The sequence below is a fragment of the Zonotrichia albicollis genome, chromosome 5 (assembly GCF_047830755.1).
Source record: "Zonotrichia albicollis isolate bZonAlb1 chromosome 5, bZonAlb1.hap1, whole genome shotgun sequence".
In the NCBI taxonomy this organism is placed as follows: Eukaryota; Metazoa; Chordata; class Aves; order Passeriformes; family Passerellidae; genus Zonotrichia; species Zonotrichia albicollis.
In genome coordinates, this window is record NC_133823.1 from 37,810,795 (window position 1) to 37,832,174 (window position 21,380).

The 21,380-nt window shown below is 43.2% G+C and overlaps 1 protein-coding gene across 6 annotated transcripts in view; it reads right to left on the minus strand.

The window, feature by feature from the left end:
- Positions 1–20,659, minus strand: part of IRF2 (interferon regulatory factor 2) — a 39,376-nt gene extending 18,717 nt beyond the window's left edge. The window contains exons 1-3 of one of the 6 annotated variants that reach the window (XM_074541376.1): positions 20,302–20,659; positions 3,655–3,788; positions 2,619–2,726 (exon numbers count right to left, since the gene is read on the minus strand). In XM_074541376.1, coding sequence (XP_074397477.1) covers positions 2,619–2,726; positions 3,655–3,660 — 114 coding nt within the window. In that variant the 5' untranslated portion in view covers positions 3,661–3,788; positions 20,302–20,659. Of the gene's footprint in view, positions 1–2,618; positions 2,727–3,066; positions 3,285–3,315; positions 3,581–3,654; positions 3,789–19,233; positions 19,274–19,361; positions 19,748–20,301 lie in introns of those variants that run through there. The other 5 variants (XM_005483836.4, XM_074541377.1, XM_074541378.1 and 2 more) reach the window with 5 other exon arrangements.
- Between the last annotated feature and the right edge of the window lie 721 nt (positions 20,660–21,380).

Here is a 21,380-nt window from a genome sequence, read left to right on the forward strand (position 1 = left end):
CCTCATTCCCCTCAAGACCTCACACTCAATACTCCTCTTAATGCAGTTACATCACTTCTGTCACATGTCTTTTGCCTCTTTACTCTTCCCTCTACGTACAAGTAAATCATTAACACAGATACTTCTTTCCCCAACTCAAAGCAGTCAAAAGAAAGCCTCAAAGCCACTGTTTGGGGTCCACAACACTACTGCATTCATCAGACCTAGAATAAGCTTCCCTGCCTTTACTCTTCATAGACTATAATAAGCATGGGAAAAAAATCATCACTTCAACAGAAAACAGTTTCTATCAACAAGAACTTTAAGAATAGATCAGATTAAAATAGATCATATGATAATTCAAAACCTAGCAGACTGAACAAGACTCCAGACATAGCATCCTGTCATCATCAACTGTACTCACTGCTTCAAAAGAATCTGCAAGGACACTCAACAGCAGTCTAAGTGGTCATTACAGTGCTTCTGCTCATTACAGAAAGTTCTTCCCAATCCCAGATGTACTGAAGCACAATAATTATATGAAATTATAACACAAATTACAGAATCACAGAAGCTATGTGTATTACAATTTTATAATACACATTTTATTCTGTTACATACTCTGTGACAGCTCAGGTGTTTCTGTTTCCAGTGTTCAGAGGAACACTGACCTCTCACACTCCCCCTCCTCACATCCCTTCTGCTGAACAATGTTGTTTCATTCACAGCTCCCAGCTTTGTCTCTCTGGGAAAGTAAAGAAATTCCCTTCCTCCTTCATGCCACTCAGAAGGATAACAATTTCACCAAAGAGGTCCATAAGTATTTATGCTTTAAGCCCTGTAAGGAGGGGCTTGTTCTGGAGGTATAATGATGAACTGACAGTAGGGGAAAGAATTATGTGTCACCTGTACCTGATTTGTCATTTCTAATTGAGAGAGGTTTAATTCTTTCTTCAGTTCAGAAAAAGTCCCCAAGAACAGACAGCCAATGACAACCCAGAATGGTAATCATTTCTTTCATATTTAAACCTTATTTCCTTAAAAGCTGTGCACACACATGAGTTTCATTCTCTTGATTATCTGACACACCTTCTTATCTAAACTGTGAACTATCCTTTACCAAACTCTGATTAAAATACTACAGCCTATGAAGTTGATTCTGTGAGTATAGAACAGGCTGTTATACACGTGACACTTCATTGATTCCATGCATAGCTTTGTTTATGGTCAGGATTTAAAGCAAAAATAGAAATATTTTTGGTTTAATGATCCGTTGTTGGAATGAATGTGCAAATATTTTTTAACAGAAATGCTCAAGAGTGCAATATTCTTGTTGAGCATAGTAAAGACAATCCAGGATGATGCCAAATCAGAGGGTAGAAGTGGAGAATCAGAGTTTAATAAACCTCAAGGCAGAGAAATTATTTCAGGATTAGGCAAGAACACCCAGCAAAGGACAGCAGACACAGACTGTCAGTAGGAAACTTTACACCAAAATAGAGATATTCAAGGAGAAGGACCCGAACATGGCACTCAAATTACAAAGACAACAGCAAAAACCTGTCTCCTCTTCAGCTATGACCCCATTATGCAAGATCAAGGACCTACTCAAATTCACAGTGCAGCTAACTACGGAATGGATAAAGCAATATTTATTTACCCAGCCACAGCATGAGACTCACTGATGCAGGAAATTACTGAGAAACAAGGTTCATAGATGAAATTTAAAGCACTCCTTATAATTTCAGTCATGAGCATTTCTAGCTTTGAAAGATGAAAGAAAAGGTAGCAATTTCAATTGTCATTCTTCAACTTTAAAAATAAGCACCTGAGTACCACAGCTACTACTGCTATAGGGAGGATACCAGACTATTTGTCCTAGTCACTTAACCAGACAGGCAGTTCCTATGTTTCTGCCCCTGATTTTGTGCATTTCCACCCATTCTGATAATAAAGTAGCCTCTGTAGCAAAAACAGCTTCATGCTTTTCAGAGTGGTGAATTACTCTCCTGCACAGTGCAGAAAGCATGCCACATTTCCACAATTCATTACTATTCAAAGTCTCAAATACACTCCTAGATATTACTCAACCAATCATAATAAATTCAAATTGGGCACTGACATTTTTGAGTTCTTGATTGCACTCTCAAAGTGTCTTGAGCACTTAGTAAGAGCTCAGGACCAGAGATATTATGTTTGAGTCAGACAGGGGAAAAGTCACCCTATTTCCTCTTGAGTTGAGAAGTGTCAGAGAAGCCACACAAGTCTGAAACAGCAGATTGTTAATTCAACTCAGAGTCTAACACAGAAGAGTATTTTGAACACATCCCTCTGATGCTACTTGTTGAACAATGTGTTCCCAGGTTAAAAATAAAGTCCAAGCAGAGTCTACAGAAACACTCACTTCAACAACAAAGAGTTGGAAAATGCTTTTAAATGAGCCACAAATCCACCAGGCCAAAGCAGGACGCTTCAGATCTGGCAGGCGAGACTGGAGGAACAGGTTCAGCAGGAAGCATTCAGCTTTGCCCATCCTCCCCGTCACCCTTTTGAAAACCAGGAATGAGCTCATTTACCTATGCAGACCTCAGCCACTGCTATCAAGTTCCCCTTCAGCACATGCATGCACCCCCCCTTACCTTATTTAGCCATTTCAGCCCCGGTATTCTGTTGGAGTTGATTTGTTCTTCCAGCCAGGGCCGCATCCGCATCCTTTCGACAGGCATTGTCACCCACCTGGGAAGGAGCTGCAGGGAACAAGGGACAAGGTTACTTGTTTGCCAGGCAGAACTCCCAGGCAGCTCCCCCACCTCTGCACACTACACTCATTACAGCTTTGCAGGCACTGAAAGATGGTAAATATAAACATTATTGTAGCTCTGTGTGTGAGCCTCCCCTAAAAGCAACTGAGATGAAGTCTCCTTTATGGCAGAAAATATTCTTCTGGTGCACTTTTATTAGGAAAACCTTCATCTGAAGATGACACACAATATCAGCAAAAGTTTGTCTGCTGATAAAGGTGGGATACCAGAAGTCACAAAGAAAAACACTTACACTCTTGGAGACACCTCTTTTCAGTCCACATACCTGCATTTGCACACCTTATTTTGCCAAGGAAAAAACATGTAACGAAAAAAATAACACATGCAGGAGGCATCATTGTACTAGCTAAAATGATGCTTCGGCTAATGAAAGGGCCTTCAAATGGCAGTTTCAGTCCCATGAACTTGACTGGAATTAATAAAGGTACATTTTACAGCAATTTAGCATACCACTTTGATTCTAGCTGAGTAGTTTGACCCCCTCCCTCCAGCTTTCTCTGATCAATCCACTCACTGATTTTTAGCTGTTATTTTACATTTCAATGCTGTTCAGCTATGAAGTGAGTTCTTCACACACCCCTCAACTACACTATGCCCCCTTTTATTATCCAGTTAAGACTCAAACTGACTTCTTTTTCTCTCTCTCTCTCTGTCTCTCTCACACACATGCACACATAACCTCAATGCCACTTCCCTGTTTAGAGCTGTAAATTATTGACATAAGAGTCCAAAGTCTTGAACCTGAGGCAGAAAATTTTAAAAACATTAACCAACTGGCACTAGGTGCAGATTAAAGCACCACATTAAATGCCTGTTAAGCACCCTGGAACCCATCATTTCCACATTCAAGTACTTGCATTTAGGCTGCTGCTTCTCCTTGCCCCCTCTGCACTGGGCTCAGCTCCTTCCTCTCTCTTTTGCTCTTCACATCTGTGTTCTCTGCATCATTTGTAACTTCTCTGCTCCACTGTTCTTGTCACCTTTGATCTTAAAAATAAAAAAGAGAAAGAAAAATTTGAAAGCACGCAGGAATGGCACAAATGTAAATGGGTTTGTTCTCGCTTCCTATGGGAGTACAGGCATGGGACAGACTAACAATTAGGCAGTACCAAGCCCACACCCAACACAAGAGGAAGAAAAACGTTCAAAGTTTCCTCTCATTGCTCTGAGGACATGTATTTCCTTGAAACTAATAAGGAATTAAAATCTGAATGTAACAATAAGGTTCTTTGATGTGTTTAGAGAATTTACCAGCAGCCATGCTCACACTAATCTCTCAGCAAACATATTAGTATTTTGTTTACTACTCTGTGGAGCTGGGCACTCATGTTTCAGCTGCAGCCTCTTGCAGTAAACTACCAATTTCTAAAATAGCTCAGAAAACGTCTGCAACTGCTCAGCTCCCTTTCAGGTTCACTTCAGATATGAAAAAACAGCCAGCCCCAGGAATCCAACAGCAGACAAGCCCTTGTGCATATCCCCTCTTTGTGTAAGAGGGAAGCTCTTTTCTGGGCAAGGGTGATGTGGGTTCAACTTTTTTAGCCCCCAGGTTGGTGGCAAACAGCCACTGCACCCCCCTCCCCTTGGAACCAACAATCCTCATCCAGGCTGCAGAATGTGCACAGGAGATCTCTACCATCTTCCCCTACTACAGCTTGAGTCAAAGCTGAAAAATGCAAATGGCAATGTACTAAAAACATGAGCAAATTTTTATTTGTCTGACAAGGCAGAAACAATTATCTACAACAGATGCATTTCTTTGTAAGGTATCTTTGAGTATGCATGCACTTTGAGACAGTTCCTGGAAACACTGTGCATGAGGTTCAACACTCAATATAAATGTTCCCATTTAGCAGTCAGACTCATCTTCTGGGTAATGAGCCCCTAAGACAAATTTCAAGCCCATCTGAATGAACAACTTAAGACAGAAGGCAAAAACGTCATCTTGAAAGCAGCAGCAATGGATCCCACTTGGGACAGGCAACATGGAAGAAACAGAAGCTGCCTTTGCACAAAAGCAATACATCTCAGGAAATGAGAAAGCTGCCAACAATCGCTACTACAAGGAAGCCAGTCTTGCCCAAAATGGCAGAGTTGAGCCAACCTGTCTTTTCCCTCCCACATCCCTGGGGGCTTCCCCAGCTGCTCCTCTCTAGATGCTGCTGAGAGGTGCTCATCTCCTTTTTGTCACCCTGGGATTCCTCTGGGATTAGCAACTGCAGCTGTCAACACACACCTTCCCATCCATCACCCACACCAAGACAAATTAATCCCAGGTAATCAGGGGAGAAGTTTGGCTTGTGAGAAGAGAGGAGTGGCTCCCAAGACCTGTTCATCTGAAAGTAAACTCAAACCCAGGTAAAAATAATCCACAATGATGTCCAGCTGGAGGGAACAGCGAGAATCTTCTGGAGTTATGTCCTTCACAAAGGAGCAAACAGAGCTGTGCTTCTGCTCATCAAAACACAATCCCTAACCCATGCTCCTTTTAGAGCACATGCTGATGAAAATAAAGCTGGATGGCATCAGAAGACATTCCCAGACCTATCTGCCTCAGGACAGCAATGACCACAATGGTGCTAAAATGTAGCAGGGTTTTTATCAGTTGCACATTAACAAGATTCTTTTGATGAAAATACCAAGTCAACTCTACCCAGTAACTGCCTGCGGGAAATGAAGGTGCCTTATCTCCATCCAGGGCTGTCAACTGCATGATTTATTTGTACAGAAAGAAACATCAGCACCTGCAGTCCCTTAAAAGTAGCTCCTGTCTGTCCATAAATGGCATTACTGGGTGCACTTGAAGCCTTATTTCACTGACTCCAGGTGGGAGGATCTGGAGTCCATCTTTCACTGAGTACAGATTAAATCACCTGACTTTAAGAATCATTCCAGTTTGTAAAGACATTTGAAATGCTCCAAAATAGGCAGCAAATACATGTAAAGTTTCAGGGGCCATTGCCTAACACCACGCCAGCTTCACCATCCATCAGGATATATCAATTATTAAACAAACCTACAAAGTCAGAAACTAAGGTAAGCCCTACAAAACAGCAGGTATGCCAAGTTTCTTGCCAGCCTCTCTCCAGTGTTTACCCAGCTGAAAGAAAAAAAGTAGAAACAGTCAATCCTTTTAAGGACAACAAAACATCAACATTTATAATCTGGAGCTGGCTGTAAAACTAGATGCACTTACCCACCTATCTCCCACTCCTGGTCAGCCTCAATGGTGCACTTCCTCTGCACATTCACACTTAGAAGAAGCTACATAACAGCTGTTGAATTTTTTGCAACAAGTGCATGCCTAACAATATTTTTCAGAGCTGCCAAGGCATCCAGGTGCCACTGGCTTCACTGCTGCCAGGATCTCCTGAGCTGTGGATACCCATCTGCTGGCCTAAGCAAACCTCTCCAGAAACCTGGTTACTTTTGGCTGCCTGAACCTTCACCCTCTGGTTAACCAGGAGAGAAATGGCTTAATGCCTGCCTTGGGTCACTTGGCACCATGCTCCTCCACTCCACAGGGACCATGGATGGAGGCAGGGAGAGGAGCAGAGCCGGCTGGGAGGAAGGAAGGAGCAGAGGGGAGGTGCAGCACCAGCTCCTCCAGCGGCAAAGAAACACCTTGTACTCCATCACCCTTCAGTCCCATCCCAGTTTTGCTGCATGCTAATGCTACTCTTTACCTTGTCAGCCTTCTGAAGAAGTCCAGGAACTTAGCAGGCTTCGCAGGAAAATTATTAATATTCCCAGAGACCCAAACTTGAAGTCTTTCTGGCACTATGTTGATAATAATTCCTGTTTATTTTTTCTTCTGGTTTCTCATGGTGGAGGAAAGGAAGACTAATCACCAAGAAACACAGTTAACTGCAGATGGGACCTCAGAAAGCTTTTTTTCACTCTATCTAAAAAGAGGAGCTCATTTAAGCACTGTAAGTAGGACTATCTGCTAGGATATCACTCTACAATTCTTAGTAAGGCATTCTTAGTAATGACAGCAAGTCTTCAAAAATCAGTATCTTTAATCCTGCCTCCTACAAATGTATTAAGACTGGTAACTCCAGAAATTAATTTCCTTTTCTTGCTCTACTTTAACCACTTGTCTTAATGTTAGAGGGGACCACAGTCAGGGCATTTGCTGTTTCAGAGGTGGGAGCTTAAATACATCAATGGACATGAAGACATCAATAAAATTATTCCCAAACCAGTGGCAAGTGTGCAAGACATCAGCCCCAGCTCACTGGGATTTGCATAGAGGGGGAGCCCACTGGGAACCTGTGAAGAGCCATTCCCACACAAGAAGCATGGCCCATGGATTGGCTGCCACCACAGTTTATGGAGGGATTATTTTGATGTTCTCTGAAGCTTCAGTTACTGCACTATTCCTGCTAGTCCAGTGGTCAGTTCAGCCTATTTTTTGCAATGAGAAACTTCAAGAACACAGTGAAGGCTACTCCCCAACAAGGTATAAACTGGTTGCAATACGCATATTTTCACTCCACAATGATTGATAAAGAGCTTGCAGTCCCTCCCTACTCACCGCAAGAACATTCTAGTAAGTCTGACTTGTTTTTTCCTTCACAGAGATAACACTCCTGCCATACAGAAAGTGTAACCTTTGAGAATGAAGAGCTCTTCACTAGAATTACAGCAGCTGTAGACAGAAAGTGAAAGCAATGGCATGGCAGGCATTACATCTGAGCAGTACACGATGTTCTCTTTCCTTCAGTTTCACTCTGGCAGCATCTGGATAACTGAAAAGGCACAAAGGTTATCCCAAAACCACAAACTAATCTGTATCTGTGGGTACTTTCTTAAAAGTATATTCCTATGGAACAAAAAAAAAAAAAAAAAAAAAAAAACAACCTCTGGAAAAGCAGCTCTTCTTTCCCTATCACAAGGTACCCAGTTAAAAGATTTGTCAGTATATGGAAATATTATTAACAGCTGTGAAAAGTTATGGTGGGACAAGATCTTGGAGGCACATTTGTGAAGCAGGTCACAGCCTCTGTTCAAAGCTGTGGAAAAACATCTGTTCCTCAGAGGATATGTGCAGAACATTGCATGGTATCAATTTCTTTTCTCTGCAAATACAGAATGGGTAATACTATTTTTTTGAGAAGCTATCTTTACTTTGCTTTGCTGATAAACTTTTAAACTATTCCCTTTGTTTACTAAGGCTGATGCAGTCAAGAAAAGCATCAATCACCCCGTGTGACCAAAGAGATATGCTGAAATGAGACCATATGCTAAATTTAGGATTCAGAGAACTGGGTTCTGTATTTGTGTCTCTGCCAAGACTGTTCCAGCATACACGGAAACATGATCTTTTTTTAAAGAACAGTACTTGGAGCAAAATTCTGCTCTTTGGTCACAGACTGAACTCTGCTTTCATATAGGATTTTGCAATGTGACCACCTTTTTCAGCTATTCTGCTGTGAATACTGCTTTCAAACATTTCACCATCTATACTCTGAGAAAAGCCCTGCTTAGAAGTCAAACTTATCAGAGGGATGATAAGTTTGAAATCAGAATCTCACAGAAATGTGAGATTGACACTGAAAGGAAAGCAGAAATGCACTTTACTCAGTTGCTTTGATGTGGACACCTGAATTTTCCCTGCCTGCAGTGTGTGGGGAGACAAGACCTCTGCCTGGTACCTTTCTTATCTCCATGAGGTGGAGGAGGCTCTTACCACAGGTGCTGCAGAACATGCCTTCCTTCTGATAATACCAAATTATCCTACATCTGTTTTTGGAACCAATGGCAAAACACTTCATTAAAGAGAAGTAAATGAGGAAAAGTGGGCATTGCCATTCTTAGAGGTACAAGGGTTACAGGTTCAAAGTGAAATCCTCATGTAGAAATGAAGCAAGAAAACCCACAAAAGCCAGTAATAGACATTCTGGACTCATAGCTAGTTAGAAAGCAAAACCTACACTCTCTGGTCTTTTAACTGCATGTAATGGTGCCTCTTTTTCTTCACCATTATTCTGTCAGTGATGCCCTGATGAACAGGGAGGGATGGGGAGACAACCCTGGCAGATTTGTTTCTCACTAAGCACCTCTTGCTGTGAGCTCCATTAGCGTATTCACCATGGCCAGTCTGCTCCACAGACCCATTTCCTGTGTTGGCTGTAACACCTCGATCCATATTGTAGCCACAGCAATATCTTTCCTGCTTTTCCTAATGCTTTGGTGGCAGCAGAAAAGACTGTGTCCTTCCTGTCCTTCACCAAGAAAGAGTTCACTGCAGCCAGGAAAGGTGGTACCTTATTAACTCTGGTGCCTGCAGGAAGGATGTAACTTCATCGAGAAAGGCCAGAAAGCCAAGAATTGGAGAGCAGGCAGGATGGGAGAGCACAGGTCTGGGCAGAATGGTGTAAGGCATGGCCTGGCCATTAAGAAGAACCTGTACAGGCAACCACCAGGCAATACTTCACCTGCTTCTACAGATTCCCAAACAAAATGTGACAGGGCTACAACAGGACTATAGCTGCTAAGGGGAAAGCTTTGTGGGGTGAAAACTTGGGAAATCGAGCTCTCCATGACATATTCATGCTAGCAACAGCTACCCAACCTTCCAAGGCCCTGCAATGCAGTGTCCAGGTTGTGCCCACCTCCTTGCAAGGCAGATGGAGGAAGGCATTCAGCATGGACTCCTCTCCTGCTGCTGTACCCAAGAATGATACACAAAGTAGAATGAAGAAAAGCCCTTTTATCCTCAAGCAACAGAGGGCAAAAAACAACCAACCCGTCTTTCCCTGAAAACAAAACAAAAACCAAAGAAAACAAAGGCAAAAGTAACTTAAACATGTACTGAAATCAGCATTACAGACTGCACGTTAAACACGCCCAGGAAAATGTTCTGTGAGAACTCCTACTGTATATGGAGTGTGTTTCATCAGCCCTATAGCATTTCTGTTCCACCCAAAGGGTGTTAACATGCCCTGGCTGGGATTCAAACCTTACACATCAAAACACACTCTTTCCTTTGGTTTCCATGCACAGCTTATTCTCCCTCAGCAGCAAAGACATGAGTTGTTACTTTGCAGTGATCTCAGGCTTCATTAAAGTTAGCCCTTGGATTTGCAGACTAGAAGTTCACCGAAGAAAATCCATCTTATTTTAATACAATAAACCCATAAGGTTGTTCTTTTTTTGCTTCTGGACTTAGCCATGATGAAGCAAGGCTCCAGCCTCTCAATACCCACAATGAAATTTCCCTTGTGATGGCTCTACCTATCACAACACTTGAAGAACACAATGTCTGTGGCTGAGCACATCCACTTCTCTGGCACTGCAGCAGCCTACATCAGCTGGGAATTTGGGCCAGGCTTTTAACAGAGTGCTAAAGATCATCTCCACAGTATCCTTGCCACAATGCCCATCTGCACAAGCATGGATGTCTGCTAGTCTGGTGACAATACAAAATGATTGCTTTCGTTTCAGCTTTACAATACTTTGTTTCCTGGAGGTTTCTTTCATTTTTTTTTCTCAGGTGTTCAGGGAGTGAAGATAGGAGATGCCAGAATCTGCTGGCATCAGGATGACAATACATCTTGCCAGCTCCTTCAGGAGTCTCAAAAGCAGTCATAAATCTATTATTTATAATCAGTCCAATATCTGACTAGTTTTCTTCTTAAGCTTTGTGTTACATCTGACGATTGACTATGATTTGTCCTCAGTATCTGGGATTTCTAAATATTTTTCTCTCAAATGCTGCCTAAAAGAGAGGTGGTGACTTTTCTGTACTTCACTCAGACAAGTTTGGGAGGGACTTGTTTACAAGAAGAGATTTGTCATGGTTGTCAGGGAGTAATTAATTCCTTGCATTGGAGATTATTATCCTCAAAATAATCAATTTTATTCTGGAATTAAGCACTCACATGCAAATCCACTCCTGAATGCCCACAGGTAATTGCTGCTCCTGCTTAGCTGTCACTTGGAATCCATGGAAGCCAAACTCTGTGTGTTTTTAAAGCTGCCAGGAAAACTCAGCACTTGACACCTGATTCATAAAGAATTTTCCACCAAGGTGAAAACTAGAAGGCTATTAAAGCTCAAACAATTATAAACAATCACTTCACTAATGCAACTCACTCAATGGCATGGTTCTGTTAGACCCCTGCATTCTCATGAGCTCCATGACTAAGTTTACAGGAGACATCCCTAAAACTCTTAACAAGCACTTTTACTACTTGGATCCCTCTGAAAGCAGTGGGAAATTATGCATGCACATACCTGCAGGATCAGAACTTAAACTGTGAGAGTACCTTTTAAAGCTGGGACAGTCTTTATCTCAGTGTCCTCCCTAACATTCCTGTGCTAAGTACAGGGTGAGTGCCTTATAGGGTGCTATAAATTAGAAAAGAGCCATTGTAAAAGAAAAGTGCTTAATCTCATTGTTCCCACACTGATGGCTTGTGAGGCTCAAACAGGATTGCAAGAAGTCAATGATATTTTGGAGGCACTCATGGATGCAGAGAAAAATTATTCCTGACAGCAAACACTGAGAAATGTGTTCAAGGAAGAGTTTTCACATTCACTGGCCATGACATGCACCTGATATAATCCACCTTGCTTGGACTGGGCTTGCTTCCCACAGCTACCTTTCTTTGTAAAACATACTGTTCTGCAACACACAGCAAGAACTATTTGCACACTACACTAAAGTGTGATTTAATATTTGCTTAAAGCTTTCATTTTATTGTCTGGGCAAGGGCAGTTTCTACCACTGAAGTTAATAGCTAACCCACAACTCTACCTCTGCTATCCAAAGTTGTAATTGTTAGCACAGCACCCAGATCCAGCAGCAAAAGGCATAAACTACCTCTGCCTAACTTCACTGAGAGAAGCAAAAGCAGCCCTTTCAGCAAAGCAATTTCTCCTATACTTCTAAGAAAAGATATTCAAGAAAAGTGTACACTATTTCAGATTTGTAAAAAATACTCTTATGATTACTTAGACACTTTACAGACAGATCATGGCAGGCACATACTTGGAGGCTGAGATCCTCTGAATCACCCACTGTGAGCTGGAAACATGTCTGTCACATGAACTTCTTTACAGTTACAAATATAGCACCATGAAAGACACAGATGTGTTGAGCACAAAAAAGAAATTGAATTAGTTACTACAGAGATTCTGCTGGACACTGGAGAATTTAAGAAAGAAATATCTTTCTCTTGTACACACAGCTGAAAGAAGTGCACTTAAAGTGTACTAAGCATTAAAGGCTTGTACTTATGCTTGTTGAAATGATATGATCTAATGCTCCTTTTTCTAGAAGTGCTACTTTTTCCTATGCCACAAGACACACAGGATATGAATAGTTAATAGCATTGGTTACAAAATATGCTTTTAATTTAAAGGTTTTGTGTTGACCACAGACCAACAGCAATTAGCCTCACTTTGTGATCTGCAGCAGCTATTTCTGTCTTGGAAGTTTCCTAAAATACTACTGAGCTAGAGTGAGGCAACTCAACTCATCTTCATTTCTCATCTAAGCTGCATAAATATTATTAAACTAAACAATGTTAGACTTCTTCATATTCTCTCATCAATCTCAAATCTCAGAATTGTTCTGGCATCCAAAAATTTTCGTTTTTATATACTTGAATGCAATGTGTTCAAATGTGTGAGAATTGGACCTCTGGAAATAAGGCTTTTCATTTCATCCCAGCACAGCATTAGCAGAGCAGAGATTGTCCAAGCTTCTCGTCAACACCCAACCTTTTTTTCAATACAGCCCAGGAGCATGCATCTCCAAATAGGAGAAAGAGAAATGAAATCTCAAATCTAAATAGGAGAAGGAGAAATGACATCTCAAATTAATGTGTTTGAGATTACACAGCCATCCAATGTTTGGCCATCTTTTGACTAATTCACCAGGTAGTTCTCAATGTCACAAAGTACATTCTAGCTGTTGACTGATCTGTGGAAATTGAGTGAAACCATTCACAGTCATTTCATACCATTGGCAAGACTGATACTGGATTACACCTTTTGGTTACCGTTGATCTGGCCCTGGTCTAAGTGGATGACCTCAAAGGTGAAATTAAAAAAAAAAAAAAAAGCCAACCATGTATTTTATACCCAATTTTATTAGCAACTCAAACCTCACTCAAACCTCAACAAGACTAAAGCTCGAGTGCTCTGGCCAGCCGAGTTACTGACTCCCTTTCATCGTCCTGGACGTCATCACTTCCACTGTGCTCCGTGTACATGTTTGCCACAGATTTCAAAACAGCACTTCTGTTACTGGAGAAGGCACCACTTCCCATATCGCAGGGCCTTGGGAAGACCTCTGGCTGTGAGAAGTAGTACCTGGATAAACCAGGAGTGCAGCCCCTACCCTCCATTGTGTAGTTTGCTAAGGGAGTGCTGCTATGCAGCAGTCTAATTTAGATGACAGATCAAATAAATGGTAAAACTGATTTAAGTTTTCAAGCTCTCATGCTTCTTTGCTCTGTGCTTATTTCATTTTTGCCAACTGGGAAATGAAAACCAACGGAGTCGGTTTCACTTTTGTTTATATTTGGTTTCAATTTTATCCTCAAGTTTTGCTTTCATCTTTTTCATGTAACACTGTTGGGATTTCAAATGCTGCAGGCAAGCTCTCAGTAATTTAAAAACATTGCTCTCCTATCCTGCCTGTTTTCTTATTGCAGAATTATTTTTACCTTAGATAAACTTTTTAAGATGCTGTCACAATTTTAGAAAGTGTTTTGGGGCAGAGCTGTTTAGTTTTGATTTTACAGATTTATATGCCTCATCCAATTAAATTCAATACTTCACTATTTTCCACTTGATTCATGTCTCAGTTGCATATAAAGTCCTGAATACAGGAGTCAACAAAACACCTTAGAAGACAGCCAGTACACCAAATGCACAAAAGCCCACACCACGTACGAAATGTGTTATACATATATGTATGAAATGCACATAAGGAGCTGAATTTATTGCTACCTTAATTTATTAACCAACAAAGGCAGCGTCTTGCTTAGATAAAGCTGTAAGAGGCTTGCCTGGAATGCTGTCAAGCAACATGCAATATCAACAGAAATATCACAGTCCAGGCTTTGTCTTCTGTGCCCTTATCAGGTCCTTCAAGTCACATATATCCCTCCATATGTATGAGAAAGCAGAACTTAACCACAGGTCACACTTTGCAAAACCAAATGCGTAAGCAACCCTTCCTTCTTTTGTGCTGCATTAATCTTAAGTATCCAAGTCTTTTAAAAGTACTTAAAATAATTTTACAGCGAAAGGGAAATGGTTGGACAACATCCACTGTGAACAAAGGACAAATTTAACCAGTTTTGACACACCTTAATGCCATTCCTAACACCAGAAACACGCTGGGAGCTTCAAACCAAGCCTGTCAACATTAGCTGAAAAACCATCAAACAGAAATCTGCCCTCCTCTTTAATAGACAGGAATATGAAAATTATTACTTCCAAGCTTATCTTGAAAGATAGCAACCTATATAGCAACAACTGAATGCTAAAATAACTTAAGAGTTAAAATTTAAATTCTGCACCTGGGGTGAAACAATATGCCACATGCAGGCAGATTTGTTCCTGGATGTGTGTCCAAGGTGCAACAAGATAAAATGTTTGCTTTGTCCTAAAGACTGCTGTACTTGATCTAATGCAATCTGCTCCCAAGCAAACAAAGGGATCAGAAGATTTCCGGCATACAGAAAGCTGGGCTTGCAATATATTACAAATTAAGAAATCAAACATTACTGTACTGCTTACCACTTCTTTCTTTCTTTCTTCTCTGGGTCATTCAAAAAACCAGAAATTTTACATGAGCTTCCAAGAAATTGCAAACATATCCAGCACTAACTGTAAGAGCAAATTTTAAAACATTTTCACAGTTTATTAATAAGAAGTATGTGCTCTACAATGTATTATTTATGCTATATACAAACTATCTTAATTTTATATATGTGTAGATACGTAGATATGTACATCTGTATATATATATATTTACATACACATAGGTTGATATTAAACTCTAAACTGTTCACATAGATTCCATTCCACTAACTGTTAATTGTTGACTTCAGTTTTTTTTATTGGCTATTTTAATCTTAACACAAGAGTTTACACATACTCAATACAAAGAAGAACCTTCATACATTCCAATAAAACTTCTGAAAAAAATGAAACCAAAACAAAACCAAAAAACCCCAAGAGGAACTTATTTAATTAAACGGAATAATATTTTGCATAATGCTATTCATACATAAGGAATATGCACCTCAACAAATCTGTTCCTCTCATTCACTGTATCCAGAATCTTTTAAGCTTACTTATTCTTTTGTTTTGCACTTGAGAACTCAAAGGACAAGCCAGAAAATGTTTTGCACTAATCACAGTTTGCAGCAGCACTAGCTACAATAAAACTTCTGTAAACACTGTCTCATGGTTTATGTCCTCAATATCACAATCATTGCAGGCCTTTGAAGAATCAGGTTTCAAAAGAACAATCTTTACAATTGAGACACGGAGATAAGCAAGAGTAACACGAGATTAGTGTTGTATCTTTACCTAGAAACGGACCATGACTTTTAATACATGATGCACAAAACACAAGTTCTAATCCTGCAAATGTCAGAGGAATTGTGCAGGGCTACAACTCCAATGCAGTGTTGCATGCACACAGGATACACTTTACCTGACTGAAACTGGTGTCAGCTTAACAAAGGCTGGGGCAGCAAGCCCACATTAAACAGGATCAGCATAGGCTATTTTTTCCCTAGAAGTTTGGTAAAATCTTATGCCACAAGTTTCACACAACAAAGGGCAATAAAAGGCCTTGCTTCTCTCTGCTATCTGCAAATGGATGGTGGCTTATGCTTCTCAGTGGAAATTTCTACTAGCAGTTTTCAGCAATTCTCTGTCAGCAGTCAGTGCCCAAAATTTGATACTGAACTGTCCTGACTGCTAAGTTGCACAGCAAGTTTCTCTCCAAAAGACTGACTAATCACTCGTGAACCCGAGTAAACCCCAGACAAACACGCAGTGGTTGTGAGCACCACAATTTACAATTTACGTACTGCAGGACAAGCATCTGGTTTTTTGAAGTTGCCTCCCAATTGTTTTATTTGGGTCTCATTTATCTTGCCTCTTCACTTTCTTCATGACACTAATGATTTTGAAGAATATCCCCACGGTCCCTTCAGTCACTTCTTTTCCAAGCTACTTGCTCTTTCACAAAAGCTCATTGCTACCCTTCATCATCTTTGACATCCTCCTCTGTAGCTCAGCAAATTTCACTACTTCCTCAATCAGGAGAGGGGAGTAACATGCATTTGTAGTGGCACAATGGTGCTTTTTATTTCTTTTTTTAACTCCTTCGTAATAATTCCTAACCTGTCCTGTCCTTTACTAGCCACATCTTGGCACAGAGCTTATATTTTCATTGGATTTTACAAACTATATCATTTTTTTCCTGAGTAGAAAGTTAGTTCATGCTTCATTTTTGTGAAAAATTAGGATTGCAATCCCTTCCACATGTATTACACTGAAATTGGTCTGTACTGAACTTCATCTGCAAACTTACACCCACACTTTCAAAATAAGATTTTTCTGCAGACTTTGTGGTTCAGCCTTTGGGATTTTCATGCTCCAAATGAATTAATAGAATTGGAAAATCTGCCACATTCCCACCTGTCTCTTCCTGCATCCCTTGAGTCGCACAGGCCCTGGGCAGACTTGGGTGAGGGGTACAAACTCTTTTCAATGAGCAATCTGGTCATGACTACACAGCCCAAAGCAAACTGATCCCACCTTGAAACTGGTCCTGCATCAACCAGACACCAGCTCAGTAACGCCTTCAGAGAACGCCACAAGAGTCATGACACTCAGCTCCCTGGCAACATAAGCCAGGCCTAGTCTTTGTCACTGTTTCACATTTATACCCACGTTCACTAGTCCCATTCACTAACCCTTGGCAACCAACCAACCAACCAAAAATGCCCATCCTCGAGTTCTGGGTCTCCAGAGAAACCCTGGAAAAGGGACAGCTCATTTGTTACATTCTATTTCTGGAGCACCAAAGCAGGCCTACACAAGGAGTTACACACAAGAGGCAACATTTCAGCAACTTTCCATTTCGGTTGTTTCAAAACTCTGCAACAAGTATCACCTCCTGCCTCCTGCTTCATCCTTCCCAATGGTTTGTTCTCATACCATCTCTCACCGACGCTTGACTTTGGAGAGCTCCCCGACATGTTCACTCCTTTAAAAAAAGAGAAAGCCTCTTGCAAAAGAATCTCTTTAAACTCTTTCTTGGTGAAGCAAGGCTCATAGAATCTGTTTCACTCTTACACTGACTTTATCTTCCCTGGGCACTCCTTCTACACATGGATAACTTATCAGCAAGCTTCCTGGGTTTGATGAGCTACAAAAAGTATATTATAATTGTTCTCATGCCTTTAGCTGCATGACTCTCTAGCTTATCTAACTGTGTTTGGAACATTTGTTATGTTCTTTTCCACCTTTCCCATTTGAAAACAAAATCTTAACATTTGAAAGAGGTCTTTTTACTTGTACTGAGCTGCTTTGCTTGTCAGCCTGCTCAGCTTTTTTGGTATTTTTGACAGCTGACACACAACTGCTTTGAGCCTTTACTCTGAGTGTCTTTGAAGAATTACATGCCACTTGCAACAATTTTACACTTTTGGCTGCCTCTCACCATTTGATTAACTTCTTTCCTCCCTATATGAAGAACTACTTAGGAAGAGTAAACACTGCCACAACAATCCTTGCCTTTGCAGCTCCTGGAACAACATTGATTTTAAGGACATTATGACCAGGGTCATGTCAGAACTTGCTGGGATTTTGAATGAAAATTCTGAATTTAATTCTTGCTGGCCAGTACCTTTTCTAGAGTTGTTTCCCCCAGTGCATCTGTACAAGCTACACCCAGAAAGCAGGGATTTTGGCACCTGGGCAAATTTCATGTTGGACCATGACATAATCTACGCAGGGGCAACTGTGACCCCCTCATTGACAATCAATCATATTTGCTACCCTTGGAGCTTCTCTACACTCCTTTAATAGATGACATTTATTGTCAACATCTAGGTTGGGCAGTCACATAGCCCTAATCTCTCTGCTCTTCCTACACAGGCCTAGGACATCAGGACATGGGACCCTGTATTACTTCCCCAAACAGTCATTTCCTCTTTAACAAAAAGTTTCCCACATTATGCGTGTGCAAGCTACTCAGTCCTACTCAGTCTCCATGCATCCACAAAGTTTTTGATATTCCAAGTATTCTACCATGAAGATGTTTTAACACTATGAAGGTGATGCATCACTTCAAGAGAGAGTATCATGGCAAACCTAACAATCCTTATCCATCAGCTTTTTCCCACTGTTTGGTCTTGGAACATATATTATTATATATACTGTACATATTAGCACATGTTTTCATTGAAGGTATACATAACCTGGCTGCAAATTTATTTACATAAAGCCTATTATTCTAATGTAGACTCTATTTATTCAAATAAAGATTTTTATTTTCTCTTGAATCTTAGCACAATTTTTTCTTCATCATTTTCTCAACTCTGTATTAAAACTGCCCCTAACTCCACTTGGTCCCACACATTTAAGACCTTTCCTCAATGGAGAAAGGGGCCTTTAACCCCTCCTTCCTAACAGCCTGCATGTTACTTCTCATACCTCTTGGCTGCCCATTTTTACACAGCATGCCCTGTGATGAGCAGCTCTTTTCTAGAGCCTGACTTGACAGCTCCTAAAATCTGTCACTTCTGTCATCAGCAAGTAACTGGCTAGCAGTGCTAATACATGTGCCAAACAATGATAGTGACTGACTGCTCTACCTGCCTCTGCCAACCTGCTGGGACCCCCAGCCTCAGGGAGGTAACACAGGCTCACAGGCTGGCACCTTGCCGTGCCTGTACCTCACTGGAGAGCTGCAGTGGGGCACACGAAGTGGTACTGTGCCTGAGGAGTTGGAGCTTTCATCACACCTTTCATCATGGCTTACCAGCAAAAGGAAAGGGGCACATGAAGTAATTCCCTGGCAGCATGTTACCAACAGGGCCAAAGAAGGACACTGATGCATCTGAAGGGGCTGGCAGCAAAGAAAGACTGCGATTCAGACTGAGACCATCTGCTCAGAGATCAGTTCTGCTGCTTTTGTGCGACTCTCTGTGTTAGGGTGAATTTAAATGTTGCTGCTCCACTCCCTTTTTATGGTACTAACACCGGCATTCTGCAAATATTGTTAAGACTTAAATAAAATAACTGTAAACTTAAACACGTTGTGTTTCATCTCCAGAAACTAAGGTTATCTTTTATAACTGCTCACACCTTCAAGAGAATGCTGTCTGCAAGACCTGAGCACGGTAAGGTGAGCTATAAATTAAAATCGTACACTCACCGGAAGGAAAGTCCTGCACTCCGGAATTCCTTTATCTGAGCTCTGTGTCTAAAGAATAAAGGTTAAGACACAGACTCTGCTGCTTAGGAGCTCACACTAATCAAAACGAGAGTTAAAGACCTAAGTACCTCTGAGAATCTGGGCCGAGGGATCCAACCCTTCAGGTACTTGCAAATTCGATCCCAGCCATGGCAAGACGCTGGACATTTGACCCTGCGTACTGCGCACAAAGGAAATCCTTGTTCCTAACTTCCCTCTGGGGTTACACTGCAGCGCTGGGCTCTGCTCGCTGGCGTGGGGCAGCACAGAGCCCGCCGAGGCGGCCGCGCCGCCGTGCCCGCACGGGAGGCCCTTCCCGCCGGGAGCCGAGCGCCACTTCCTCCTTCCGCCGCTCCCGCGGAACCCGCCTGCCCGGGCCCCGCCGCCTCTGCCCCTCGCCGTGCCCTCACGCGGCGGGGATCCCGGGCCCCGCTGCCTCCCGGGCCCGGCGGGCGGCGGCGCTGAAGGCCGGGGGGGCGGCCCCGCCCCGCGCTTGTGTAACGGGCGCTCGGCGAGGCGGGCCGGGCCCCGCCCCTTCCCGCCCCCGGCCCGCGGGGGCAGCGCCCCCCCCGCATACGGACCCCCGCCCGCGGCCCCTCCGCCCGCGCCGCCGCCGCTCCCCTGCCCTGCCCTGCCCTCATCGAAGCCACCGCGCCCCGGCCCCGCAACAAGTGCGGAGCCCCCCGGCCCGGCCTGGCCCGGGCCGCGGCCCTCCCGACCCTGCGCCCCCGCCTTTGTCCGTGCGCCCGGGCTGCCTCCCCACCCGGGAAGCGGCGGTACCCCCCGGCCGCTCCATCTCCGCCGCGGCCGCCTCTTCCCTTCCCCCCCAGTTCTCAAACGTAGCGGCGGAGTCGGGCTCGGCCCCGGTCGCTGCAGCCCGACCTTTTGTTTTTAAAACCGATGCGCATCTGCCCGGGAGCCCCCGCTGCCCCGCACACGGAAACGGCAGCAATGCGGAAAAATAAAATGAAAATTAAACGCGAAGACAAGAATAAATAGGGAAAAAAATAGAAAATAATTCAAAATTACCTTGCCGGCCCGTTTTCGCGGCCCTTATATAATTCCTCAAGGTTACCTCCGTTGCCAGGGGACACGAAATGGAAATGAAAACAGGCGCTGAATAATCGCGGGAGCAAAACTAAAAGTTCAGTGCCTCCGCCCGGGCGGAGAGAGGGCCAGATCGAAAGCAAAACAAGGAGAGGAAGCGGCGAGGCCGCCGGCGCTTGGAAATCCCCCCGCCTCTCCGCCGGGCCGGGCCGGCCGCGCAGGCGGCGGGGGCAGGGCTGCGGCGGCGGGCGCGGAAGCGCTGAGCCCGTCACCGCCGCGCCGGGTACAGCACGGCACGGCACGGCACAGCGCTAGGGCACGGCACAGCCCGGGACTTCGCCACCGACCCCCGCCCGGCACCGGCTCCCGCTGATCCCCGGTCTCCCGCAACACGCAGAGCCGCACCGAGAGCCGGAGCCAGCCCCGAGGAGCGCTGCTCTGGGACGCACAAACCCAGCGCTCAAAGCAGGTTTTCCCGGGGACCAGAGAGGAATCCCTGCCGCTCAGCTCCACCAGCGCGGACTGAATCGCTCCTTGCGTCTCCAGCCCCTCTGCTGAGGTGGGAGTCTTGGTTTCGGTCTGGTACACGCGCATGCGAGAGCTGTCATTGCCTTTGGAAAACTACAACGTCGTAGTTCCACAACGAGGACAATTACAGATCAGATCCTTTGAGCCCAGCGAGGCTCAAGCGGCTGGCTTACTGCAAGACAGAGCTCTTGGATTTCAACGGATTTTACAAACTGCCGTTAGTTATGGAGTCAGTGTAGAGACCAAAGCTTTCTACAGGGTTTTGATAATCCCGATTCAAACTACTGTAAATAAAATCCACTGAGGTTGCAATGTGCCATTCCTAGCCCTAGCCATAAACGAGAAAGGAAAAGAGCACTTGGAGGCTGGCGCAGATACAAAATGTAGTCATTCCAAAGAGCTGTACATGGAGACAGAGGTGTATATATCTCCCTCGCACACATATCCATGTATGTGTGTGCTGTATGCACAAACATCCAAGGCACTCAGGCAGCCAAGCAGTGCAGCTCCCTGTGCTGCACACGATGCACGGG